The following is a 13,663-nucleotide window of genomic DNA, read 5'->3' on the forward strand; positions in this document are numbered from 1 at the left end:
CTTTTTCTGTTTCTCCTTCAACAAACATTTAATATTAGCCTGTTAGCCCCCTTGTAATTTATTTAGCTTACCTTAATTATTTGCTGTAAAAGATAGCAGAGAAAAATTGTTTTTTAATTACATCAACAACACCTTTATCAGATATTCAAATGGAAGGCACTTCTGATATGTAATCTTTCTCGGTCATTCGAGTGTCACTGTTGACAATTTAGTGGATTTTCTTACATGTCTTCTTAGAGAATTCCTACGGGACAATGCTACATTTCTATACATCCTTCAAGCAAGAAAACTAGTGAGCGGATCGCGGTGCCATCTGCTGACCATTTAGGGAATGGAGTTCTCAACCGGTTTCTTTCTGTAATATGGAGTATTGACAGAGAAATGAATAGGGGAAAAATTCCCTTTAACATGCATTGCTGGCTCAACCTAATATAGACGTCTATGAATTTGAGTGGTTACATTTCTCCACCCCCATCCCTTAGCTTTTTAGCTAAAATGCGATGTTATTATTTCAATTAAGGCTTCTAGATTGAAATCCCAAAACATGTCATAACAACTCTACACATCCCTACTGGGACAAGCCAATTTGCTTACCCTAAGCCAGGGTTTCCCAAACGGTCCTTGGGACCCCAAGGGGTGCAAGTTGTGGTTTTTGCCCTAGCACGACACAGCTGATTCAAATAATCAACTAATCATCAAGCTTTGAATCCGCTGTGTAGTGTTAGGGCAAAAAACAAAATGTGCATGGTTGCAAAGGTGATGGACGCAAATCCCCATGTGTTTCTATGTGTGTAGGTAGATGTTCGTAAAAGAGAACCACAAAACCAGAACTTTTCTTTGAAAGCAAAAAAGAAGTAGCATAATGTCACTGATTATAGAGGAGGCCATGAGTTTGAAACCACATCCTTTCATGGGTACACATACACATGGCACACCACGTTGGCCAGATAACTTTTAGTTCCAACTGTAATATGAACAAAAGAGACACCTAATAATTGTTTGGTTATCTATCAGTTGTAACTAAATTGTTACAAAACTAAATCTGAGATTTAGTTCCATGTTTATATAATTACAGTATTCAAAATACTATTTAAAACAGACTAAAATTTTACACGTGTAGATATATGTGACAGCTTGATGTTTGTGGGCATGAGCAGGTGCTAGTTTCACACACACACACAGAGAGAGAGAGAGAGAGAGAGAGAGAGAGAGAGAGAGAGAGAGAGAGAGAGAGAGAGAGAGAGAGAGAGAGAGAGAGAGAGAGAGAGAGAGAGAGAGAGAGAGAGAGAGAGAGAGGAGCAACACAGGATATTTTGATGTCACTATGGTTACGAGAGCCAGCCCGCCACTGAATCTTAGTTCTCTATTTGTCACTCTGTTCTAAAAGCCTGGGGCAACGTGGTCTTTGCTGAACTCTGAGAGGACAATTAGAGTCTCATGCCAAAGAGGAACTATCCTGCTTAACTCTCACAGAAATAGAGTTGATTTTGGTAAGTCCACGTTTGTGTTTGGGTTTAATCAATTGTTGATTTTGTATGCACTGTCATTTATTCAACTAGACATTGACTTTGACTTGACAGCTAGAATTGAGAAAGTATTGGGAAGCGAAATTCGAAACCAAACAATTGCTGCAAAACAAAAGTTGCAGTATTAAGAACTGTAAACTATGGCTAACAATATGTTATTCTCAGGTTCATTGTACAATCAATTAATCATTAGGTTCGCATTATCAAAACAACTTACACAGTTCATACCGAAGGGCACACAGCAAATAACGCCGTTGAATGCTTGAGACCTGGCTGTTATACCAAGCCATTTTATAACTTAGTAATATAGACTTAGAAATGTACAACACTATTCCAAAGTAAACAATAGCCAATCAGCAGGTGGCTAACTTATACAGTGCCTTGCAAAAGTATTCATCCCCCTTGTCGTTTTTCCTATTTTGTTGCATTACAACCTGTAATTTAAATTGATTTTTATTTTGATGTCATACAATGGACATATACAAAATAGTCCAAATTGGTGAAGTGAAATGAAAAAAATAACTTATTTCAAAAAATTCTAAGAAAATAACGGAAAAGTGGTGCGTGCATATGTATTCACCCCCCTTTTCTATGAAACCCCTAGATAAGATCTGGTACATGATCTCAGTATATATACACCTGTTCTGAAAGGCCACTAAGCAAGGGGCACCACCAAGCAAGCGGCACCATGAAGACCAAGGAGCTCTCCAAACAGATCAGGGTTGGGTTTTAAAACAAATATCCGAAACTTTGAACATCCCACGGAGCACCATTTAAATCCATTAGTAAAAAATGGAATGAATATGGCACCACAACAAACCTGCCAAGAGAGGGCCGCCCACCAAAACTCACGGACCAGGCAAGGAGGGCATTAATCAGAGAGGCAACAAAAATACCAAGGATAACCCTGAAGGAGCTGCAAAGCTCCACAGCGGAGATTGGAGTATCTGTCCATAGGACCACTTTAAGCCATACACTCCATAGAGCTGGGCTTTACCGAACAGTTGCCAGAAAAAAGCCATGGCTTAAAGAAAAAAATATGCAAACACGTTTGGTGTTCACCAAAAGGCATGTGGGAGACTCCCCAAACAAATGGAAGAAGGTACTCTGGTCAGATGAGACTAAAATTGAGCTTTTTGGCCATCAAGGAAAACGCTACGTCTGGCGCAAACCAAACACTTCTCATCACCCTGAGAACACCATCCCCACAGTGAAGCGTGATGGTGGCAGCATCATGCTGTGGGGATGTTTTTCATCGGCAGGGACTGGGAAACTGGTCAGAATTGAAGGAATGATGGATGGCGCTAAATACAAGGAAATCTTGAGGGAAACCTGTTTCAGTCTTCCAAAAATGTGAGACTGGGATGGAGGTTCATCTTCCAGCAAGACAATGACCCTAAGCATACTGCTAAAGCAACACTCGAGTGGTTTAAGGGGAAACATTTAAATGTCTTGTAACGGCCTAGTCAAAGCCCAGACCTCAATCCAATTGAAAATCAGTGGTATGACTTAAAGATTGCTGTACACCAGCGGAACCCATCCAACTTGAAGGAGCTGGAGCAGTTTTGCCTTGAAGAATGGGTAAAAATCCCAGTGGCTAGATGTGCCAAGGTTATAGAGACATACCCCAAGAGACTTGCAGCTGTAATTGCTGCAAAAGGTGGCTCTACAAATAATTGACTTTGGGGGGGAATAGTTACGCACGCTCAAGTTTTCTGTTTGTTTTTTGTCTTATTTCTGGTTTGTTTCACAATAGAAAATATTTTGCTTCTTCAAAGTGGTAGGCATGTTGTGTAAATCAAATTATACAAACCCCCCCAAAATCCATTTTAATTCCAGGTTGTACGTCAACAAAATAGGAAAAATGCCAAGGGGGGTGTACACTTTCGTAAGCCACTGTACTGAAGCTATATAATGACATGTTTCACACTATGGCTCAAATATCTAGAGGTTAAGAGGTTGGGGCCCATAATGCTTAAATGACTCATTCTAACAGCTTACTCTAATGCTGTGGCCACCATACAATAACATATAGAACAACAAATGATATGACCTCTACAGGGGCCACACTGTTTTACTATAGACAAAAAGCTGTAGCGTTTGTACAACAACAACAACAACAACAACAAAAAAGAAGAAAACTGACGAAATAATTTCGACCTTGTGTGAAAGTTGTAACTGCAGATCACAATGAAATACCCAGAGCCCTTCGCTTTGGCTTGGTGTTAATGGGTCAGGAAACATATTTATTTTCCAGCCTGAGTTCAGATAGCACTCAGATAGCAGTCTCATGTCTGGGCTGTGACTAGGGTCACACATTTTGGCTTTCCTAAAAACAGATCTGCTCTGGCTGAGTGCCTAGGGATGTAGACTTCCTGGTGTATGAGTGACCTATACGGATGTAGACTTCCTAGTGTGCAAGTGTCTTTCAACACCAATATTTTTCTGTGAAGTGACCACCGCAGCTGTGTGCTGTGAAAACCACTAGTATTGTTTGTAGACTTCCATCATGTTGACTCTGTGTGTACCCAAGCCAACTACATGTGCTTTGTATAGATATTAATGGTAGATAGGTCAAATAAATATGCTAGCCTGCAATGGGAGTGAATGCATGTCAAATTTCTTAAAAGTAAGATGTTACAAAACAATCAGTGCAATGGGTAATTTAGCATGTTAAAAATATTGAACACATGAAAATGGTTGAATGCATTTAGTGAAACGAAACTGGTCAAAATGTGCCTTTACACTGGATTCTTCCCACTGTGCATATTTTACCACTAAGTGGCAATAGAGTTGATATTTTCATGTGATTACTTGTTATATTTGATATGTGACAATACTGATTCCCAGTTGGTAGAGCATGGCGCTTGCAACACCAGGGTTGTGGGTTTGATTCCCACAGGGGGCCAGTATGAAAAATGTATGCACTCACTGAAACTGTAAGTCGCTCTGAATAAGAGTGTCTGCTAAATGACTAAAATGTGAATGTGAATATGCCATTTGAGCAGACGCGATGACCTGATATATTTTGGGAAATAAGAATAGGTCGATTGGTTTTAAGTTGAAGCAGAATATCAAAATACCAAATTATAGTAACACAACATAATAACTATCATGAATAAGCATTAATACATGATTTATAAACTTTAAACAAATATATTTGTGAACATGTATACGCATTATAATCCTTCCATTCTATGAGCAACATTTACATTTACAATAATTTATAAAGCATTACAAGCATTTTATAAACATTTACTAAAATCAATTCAATATAAAGTCCCCAGTTTAGGGGACCTGCACGGTTCTGTTACCGGTTCCGACCGACATGAATATAAATCACTCATAAATTGATCTGTGGACACGTAGATCGAAATGGCTTGCATTGAGAGGTAGCCTCGATTCTCACGGACACAGGAGTATGTCTCTTTTGCCTGTGTGAAGCAGGATGTGAAATAAGACAACACTTGAAGTTGGGTTAATATTTTCATCATATTTGTACTGTGTACTTGAGCTTGTGTCCTCAACAGTGAATACAGCTCAGCAATTTATAACATTTTTTACAGAAAGGTGACATTTAAACCTTTCTCGGAGTATGCAGGATTACTAGTTATTGTTTATGGCCCTCTCATGATAAATAATAACTTTTGGGGAATACGTAAATTACATTTCCGATTACATTTAGTTACATTGAAGATGTTTTTAAAGCTTATTCAATAAAGTTACTATAAAGTGTTACCGATATGACTGTTATGTAGAAAGCAGCTATCTCCTTCAGATCTTTGAGGTCAGTATCCAAACACATTGAGAAAGATTAGTTTTACTTCCTTACTGAAACCACAATTTCCCATTATAGATACCCATCTGATCCACTCAGGCAAAATCATGCTTAGAGTAAACGATTTCCATAGAAGTAACTTCGAATCACGCTCTAAATACAGGACGGACACAATAAGAGCCAAGCAGTAGGATGTAATTTCCACATTACTAGATGCCAAATCCTTCTCACTAGCTAGGTCTCCAACAAATTGGCGACACATTTTCATGCAAATATTCTAAAATATGCATTAAGAAAATGTGCAAATGTTCCCAGCAGTGGTGTTTCCACAAAACAGACTTGACATAGTGCACACAACATGTACTTTTTCGCTAAAGTTTTCATGTACTGAATCAAAATCTAAAGTTCAATGTGTTTCCTTCACATTTTCAACTCTACTGATAGCTTTGTCACAGAAACTGTTGCAAAATAGCAAATGTGCCTAATCCGGTCTTGGCATGTGCGCTCTAGCCACCATCTTGAAGATACAGTGCGGGTAAACTGTGCGGGTAAACTGTGCGGGTAGGCTAGTCTACATGATGGGATTATTATTATTTATTTGTCAAACGGAAGTCAAGCATCGATCATAATTTCACCAGAATAACACCCTCAATATTTATTGGGTATATATTTAAGGAGCATCAAGATCACTGTGCACCAGTGGAGGCTGCTGAGGGGAGGACGGCTCATAATAACGTCTGGAACGGCGCGAATGGAATGGCATCAAACACATGGAAACCATGATTTTGATGTTGTTGATACCTTTCCACCTATTCCGCTCCAGCCATTACCACGTGCCTGTCCTCCCCAATTAAGGTGCCACCAAACTCCTGTGCAGTGCACTTTCATTACCTTGTGAAGTTCATCATAACTTATTTAATTTGTAGCCTAATTAACTGCATGGTTTCCCTAAGTCGTAGTGGGAGGACCACACACCATATCATCGTGTGACTCCAAGTTTACTTAGATATGATGGTTATTATATCAATATTTGCATAATTCCTCACATAATTAATTTTACTGACACATAAAGATCCCACCATGTCGAACGAACAAATTATCTGTCTACATTTATAAAATTGTACCGAAACGTCCTGTTTTCATCATAGCTGTCATGATTTTTGTTTGTATAAAAACTGTGGATGGAAACGTGCTTATAGACATTAATTTATACAGGATGTAATTATGTGTACCTATAAATCTATATCCACCAGAGGAGGCTGGTGGGAGGAGCTATAGGAAGACGGGCTCATTGTATTGGCTGGAACGGTATCAATGGAACGGTATCAAACACATCAATCATATGGAAACCACATGTTTAACTCCGTTCCATTTATTCCGTTCAAGCCATTAAAATGAGCCTGTCCTCTTATAGCTCCTCCCACCAGCCTCTGCTGATATTCATCCAGTCAATAGCGATGTATAAAGCTAAATGCAAACAATGTTTCTTCTTTTTACGGATATAGCTAGCTTCACAATGGCCACTGGCTCAATGATGGAGGTGATGAGGACCTCCAACCAGCCTGCAACCTCCAGCCATCCAACCCCCACGCCTACCCCCACCCACAATGACTCAAACACCTGCACTACTCTGTATGACCACAAGGAGTATGCCAGAGTCCTAATGCCCCTCTTCTACTGCATCATCTTCTGCGTGGGGTTGCTGGGTAATGCCCTGGCACTGCATGTCATCCGGCCCAACCTGAAGAAGATGAACTCCACCACACTTTACTCCGCCAACCTGGTCATCTCCGACATCCTGTTCACGCTGTCACTACCGTTACGGATAATCTACTACGCCCTGGGCTTCCACTGGCCCCTGGGGGAGACCCTGTGTAAGATCACGGGGCTGATCTTCTACATCAACACGTATGCCGGGGTCAACTTCATGACCTGCCTCAGTGTGGACCGATTCATTGCTGTGGTCTTGCCGCTCCGATTCGCACGCTTCCGGAAGGTCTCCAATGTCCGGTACATCTGCGTTGGGGTGTGGTTGCTGGTCTTAATGCAAACTTTGCCCCTCCTCTCCATGCCCATGACTAATCCGGAGCCTGACGGCTTCATCACTTGTATGGAGTATCCCAACTTCGAAAAGGTGCCCAACATCGCCTACATGCTGATCGGCGCCGTGTTCCTAGGCTTCGGAGTCCCCGTGGTGACCATCCTATTGTGCTACTCCATACTGTGCTGTAAACTCCGCCTCTCGGCCAAGGCCAATCACCTGACGGACAAGTCGGGGCGCAGCCGCAAAGCCATCGGGGTGATCTGCTGCGTCTCCCTGGTGTTCGTGGTGTGTTTCAGCCCCTATCACATCAACCTCCTCCAATACATGATCCGAAAGCTGATCTATGAACCGGACTGTGCTGAACTCACAGCCTTCCAGATCTCCTTACACTTCACTGTGTGTCTGATGAACCTCAACTCCTGCCTGGATCCATTCATCTACTTCTTTGCCTGTAAGGGTTACAAGAGGAAGGTGCTGAAGATCCTGAAGAGGCAGGTGAGCGTGTCCTTCTCCAGCGCAGTACGGACATCGCCCGAGGGGTCGTCCAGAGACGTCGTAGATGGTAAGAAGATCCACCTCAACAGCACTAGGTACGAACAGTGTGTCCAACAGAATGGTCAAAGGTGAGCGACGACCAACCAACAGACCGGTGAGTCAAAGATCAACCAACAGATCGGAGAGCCAACAACCAGCAAACAGACCAGCCAACAGACCGGTGAGCCTACGACCAGACAACAGACCTTTGAGCCAACGACCAGCCCACAGACTGGTTAGCCAACGACCAGCCAACAGACCGGTTAGCCAATGACCAGCAAACAGACTGGTGGGCAAACAACCAGCAAACAGACCGGTAAGCCAACAACCAACCAAAGATCAGCCAAAAGACTGGTGAGCTAACGACCAGCCAAAAGATTGGTGAGCCAACAACCAACAAACAGACCGGTGAGCTAAAGAACAACCTGCAAACAGATTGGTTAGCCAATGACCAACCAACAGATTGGTTAGCCAACGACCAACCAACAGACCAGTGAGCCAACAACCAGAAAACAGATCGGTTAAGCAATGACCAGCCAACAACCCGCTAACAGACTGGTGAGAACGATGAGCCAACAACCAGCAAACAGATCGATGAGCCAACGACCATCCAATTTTATTTAATTTTATTTACAGTGAGCTCCAAAAGTATTGGGACAGTGACACATGTAAGTGAATTTGTCCCAATACTGTTGGTCCCTTAAAATGGACTATGCACACAAAGTATTGTAATTTCTAAAGGGTTCACCCGAAGAGCTAGAGTACAGAGCCAAAACAAACAAAAATTGTCACTGTCCCAATACTTTTGGAGCTCACTGTATTTATTCCTTATTTTACCAGATGAATTGACTGAGAATACATTCTCATTTACAGCAACAATAGACTGGTTAGCCAACGACTAGCCAACTTTGCCCCTAAACTTTGCCCCTCAATGATCAGCAGCCAACAATCAGTGAGAACGGTGAGCCAGACACCAGTAAATTGCAAGAGGATGTCTGAGGAGATAGACTGGACTATAACTGTATAACTGATTAACAGTTTAAAGAGGTATCTCACACCCTCTGGAAATAGAGCCACCGAGGACAGCCAAGGTAGCAGACTGTTTCTTCCTCTTGCCAATACACTAGTGCTGAGCGATTAACTGGAAACATTTCCCCCCGTTATTAAACAACTAATTGACCGACATCCGTTCAATTACTTGAATTCCATTTAGTTATGTTTCTTTGTGAGCTCAACACGCTGTTTCTCTTGAGAGAAATGAAATCTTTAATGAGAGAAATGTATTCAATGGGCGTATTTGAGCGGATCACTTTTGTCAAGTCGGTGTTGACTGCATATACTTTAGAAACATATACTTCATGTGATCAAAGGACATTACATTTTGACTGCAGTCGACTGCAAATTTCTGTATACACTTCCTGCATTATTCTTCAAATGACCTTTTGATTATTGATACATGTAAAATATTTCAACACCATGTACTAAATGTAACTATGTCCCTCAATTCATTTTATCAGGGTCAATGACATCCATCTTTTTTTACCAAGATGTTCAAATTATTTAATTACTTTGTTCACAATAAGGGTTCCCCTCTGTTTTTGATTAATGTGATGACTGTATGTTGATATCAAACCATTTAATTTTGAATGAATAAGAAATGGAAATAAATAATATCTTGTCTTCTTTTGTGGTGTTCAAGGTTGTGTGGTATTCCTCAGAAAGATACAATGAATGTCCATCCATATCAGTAAGGTTGACCATACTGTAGGCCCACACTGTTTGCCAAACACAACCGCAGTAACTTGTCTGAGCCCTAAGAGGGCAGTGTTATATAGAAAGAGAAAGAGAATTCGGTAGAAAATGTACTTGTGAAGTAGATTGCAAATGGAGATTGATTGCTTTATAACACGACTGTGTCCTTTATTCACTGGATGCTTGTTTGTAAAGTAGTTTATAAAATAGCCGGGGCACATGCCTAAGAAAGTTGAGGGTATGTTTTATTCATTTGGAACGACCAAACATGAGCCAGCCCACATAGGCCTACATATGCCTGTACACCAAAACATTTACACTAGGTAAACTAGCCTATATTGTTGTTTTGTCGGGGTGCTGTATGGAATGATATTAGTGCCACCACAAATTGAATCTGAATTTAATCATTTTGAATTTGTATTAATTTAATTCTCTAATACCCATAGTGTTGGACTCCATAGGATTATGCTTATAGCAGGTGATTGAACAGATTCTGGTGAACATTTAAGTAATGAGTCTGACTCCAACCTAAAGAATCACTGACGGAAACACAGACATGATTCCAACCACATGATGACTATCACAGGAAGACACACAGACTGTTGTCACAACAACATATTGCTAAAAACACAACACACCATCTGGTATAGACAGACTGATGAAAATAGTGATTTGCAACTTTATTTCTGAAGATTTACCTCAGAAGCAAAGCATCTCTAACAAATGAATTAATAATATTTAACTAACTTTATTTATATAGTTTATATGACTGTATTCACATTATTTTCCACACTCAATGCATAGGGGGTATCAAATTGGCCCTAATCTGGATTGAGACGACACCCTTCACAATATCAATATCAGTACCTCTCTCTAACCAGATTACAAGCTAACCGACTCATCATAACAAAATATGCAACACATTTAACCTTTAAGGCAGCAACCACATGGTGCAGTGTAGTCTTCTATTGAGTATAGGAAAAATCACGTAGTGTGGGAAATTCTTACAGATGTTTATCTCCATTGTGTCTCAAATCCTCAGTGGTGGAGATGATCTGTGATGATAATGGAAAAGATGAGTCTGCATGGAGAGAAGACTGATTTTCTGTTTACATATAAACAAAAAGTTAGCTTTCATGACCCTTAAGGCTTGTGATTTACTGTGTCCAGTTTGTAATCCACTTAAGCTTGATCTGAAAAATATGAAATGTGCCTTCTTTTCACACACACACGCACACACACATTTCCATGCTATGCATTCATGAACCGGTCCATCCTTGACCTTGAGGCGTCTCACTCACAGTTTGCATCCATTAAAAAGCTGTGGCTGTGTAAAAACCATCTCTCAGCGTCAGCGTGAAATGTCTATTACCACGTGATATTATTTCCTGTTTATATGGCGACTACCTCAACATCCTGTTTTTAATTATTTCTCTTCACCGGCAGCAGATGTTTCTGGCAGCAACCTGCTGCGGATTACTCCCGCGAGAGCTAATGCGCTATGACGGACCCCACTTTTCCAATCAATAACTTGCCCTAAAACTGCCATCTTCTCTGCCAAACGCAATACCCAATTCTAATCAGACATAATTTTATTTAATTGCAGATTGTAGCTGTAGACCTTTCTGGTGTTCTCTGATAAAGAAATAAGAGGCCTGCACATGCAGAAATAATATGCAGCAATATAATCTCTTTATCTAAGTATACTTTTTGTCCAGCACTGGTTATTTAAAGTTTGGGAAGTACGTATCACTTTCTTGTGTTGCTTCCATAGTTAACTACTATTTCAACAATGAAAACGATACAACACAGGAAGTGAAGGGGGCTTTACACTTTCTCACTGTAGTCAACCAATAAAATGGTCCTTCTGAAATAACACTGTGTATTCACCTCCTTCTTTGTGTATTGACCTCGACACTCAAAGAGAGAGAGAGAAAGAAAGAGAAACATGGCTGCAAGTCACATCGTATCACAAGTCCCTTGAAGTGTTTGTGAGGTCTCTTTGATAGAATGCTGAGATTGAGAGCAAGGACATGATAGAAATCAATGACGTAAGTAGGTGCCCTTTTACTGAGCTGCCAGCGCTATGTAGAACTTGCTAATCTCTTCTGAAGAAATGCATTACATTTAGTTTTGAGATGATATTTTATTTTATTTTTGGGTAAGTTTTAAATAGATAAACAGAACATATTGGTTGATCAAACACAAATCTTACATGGAGAAGCATCTATTTTGTCTCAGTTGTCTCAGATTAGAACACACTAGTCTAGATCATGCTAGATCATGATACATACAGTACATCCGGAAAGTATTCAGATCCCTTCACTTTTTCAAAATTTTATTACTTTACAGCCTTATTCTAAAATGGATTAAATTACTATTTTTACTCATCAATCTACACATAATACCCCAAAATGACAAAGTGAAAACAGATTTTTGGAAATGTTTGCAAAAAAAACAAAAATAAATACCTTATACACAGAAGTATTCAGAACCTTTGTTATGAGACTCGAAATTGAGCTCAGGTGCATCCTGTTTCCATTGATCGTCCTTGAGATGTTTCTACAACTTGATTGGAGTCCACCTGTGGGAAATTCAATTGGACATTATTGGGGAGCCCGATGGTCACTCTGAGAGAGCTCCAGAGTCCCTCTGTGGAGATGGGAGAACCTTCCAGAAGGACAACCATCTCTGCAGCACTCCTCCAATCAGGCCTTTATGGTAGAGTGGCCGGACGGAAGCCACTGCTCAGTAAAAGGCACATGACAGCCCACTTGGAGTTTGCCAAAAGGCACCTAAAGGACTCTCAGACCATGAGAAACAAGATTCTCTGGACTGATGAAACCAAGATTGAACTCTTTGGCCTGAATGCCAAGCGTCACGTCTGGAGGAAACCAGGCACCGCTCTTCACCTGGCCTATACCATCCCTACGGTGAAGCATGGTAGTGGCAGCATCATGCTGTGGGAATGTTTTTCAGCGGCAGGGACTGGGCGACTAGTCAGAATTGAGGGAAAGATGAACGGAGCAAAGTACAGAGAGATCCTTTCCAACAGGACAACAACCTAAGCACACAGCCAAGACAGGAGTGGAAGTATCTGAATGTCCTTGAGTGGCCCAGCCAGAGCCCGGACTTAAACCCGATCTAACATATCTGGAGAGACCTGAAAAAGCTGTGCAGCGACGATCCCCATCCAACCTGACAGAACTTGAGAGGATCTGCAGACAAGAATGGGAGAAACTCCCCAAATACAGGTGTGCCAAGCTTGTAGTGTCATACCCAAGAAGACTTGAGGCTGCAATCGCTGCCAGAGGTGCTTCAACAAAGTACTGAGTAAAGGGTCTGAATACTTATGTAAATGTGATATTTCAGTTATTTATTTTTAATAAAGTAGCAAAACCTGTTTTTGCTTTGTCATTATGGGGTATTGTGTGTAGCTTGATGAGGGAAAAAAAACTATTTTATCAATTTTAGAATAAGGCTGTAACGTAACAAAATGCGGAAAAAGTGAAGGGGTCTGAATACTGTCCGAATGCACTGTAAAGTATCATTACAGTTTAATAATATAACATGCTATAATATTATATGATTTTAGTCGTAATATTCTGACTTTTGGACCTGCATATCAGTTATACTAATCTATTCACACTCCACACAGCTCAATTTACAGATCTATCTAACAAATTTACAGTGAATAGTCACGAAAGGGTTTCCAGTCAAGATAATCAAGACTCCCATCAAATTTCACTTCTTTATCTCTTTTATGCTCTTCTTCTTTACTGCTCTGATTTAAAACCCTGATTCTGTTTCTCTTGTAAGCTTCTCAGTTTTTCTTCAAAAGGACCAGGTTTCAATGTCACGTGGATGTTTGTCTCTATACTCTGTATCTGTTACTGTAATTTAGAAAGGAAACAACACGTTGAAATACGTTTAACCAAATAGACAAGCTAAAGTCATCGGACAAGCTAAAGTCATTACAAGACTATATACTATGTGTGAATATTAACCATGTGTAGCATGAGCAACGTA

The 13,663-nt window shown here is 40.5% G+C and overlaps 1 protein-coding gene and 1 long non-coding RNA gene across 2 annotated transcripts; one reads left to right on the forward strand and one right to left on the reverse strand.

Moving 5' to 3' along the window:
• Positions 1–1,366: 1,366 nt before the first annotated feature.
• On the forward strand, positions 1,367–9,565 carry LOC121536609 (G-protein coupled receptor 183). The gene is made up of 2 exons (XM_041844011.2): positions 1,367–1,490; positions 6,810–9,565. Exon 2 carries the CDS (start codon positions 6,821–6,823, stop codon positions 7,973–7,975), a length of 1,155 nt encoding a protein of 384 aa, XP_041699945.1. The 5' UTR covers positions 1,367–1,490; positions 6,810–6,820; the 3' UTR covers positions 7,976–9,565.
• A 296-nt stretch (positions 9,566–9,861) lies between these two features.
• On the reverse strand, positions 9,862–12,146 carry LOC121536610. Its single transcript, XR_005994887.1, has 2 exons — positions 12,106–12,146; positions 9,862–10,689 (listed from the first exon to the last, which is right to left on the reverse strand). It is a non-coding gene; the product is annotated as an uncharacterized LOC121536610 (long non-coding RNA).
• Between the last annotated feature and the right edge of the window lie 1,517 nt (positions 12,147–13,663).

Source organism: Coregonus clupeaformis, chromosome 23, assembly GCF_020615455.1.
Source record: "Coregonus clupeaformis isolate EN_2021a chromosome 23, ASM2061545v1, whole genome shotgun sequence".
Lineage (NCBI taxonomy): Eukaryota > Metazoa > Chordata > Actinopteri > Salmoniformes > Salmonidae > Coregonus > Coregonus clupeaformis.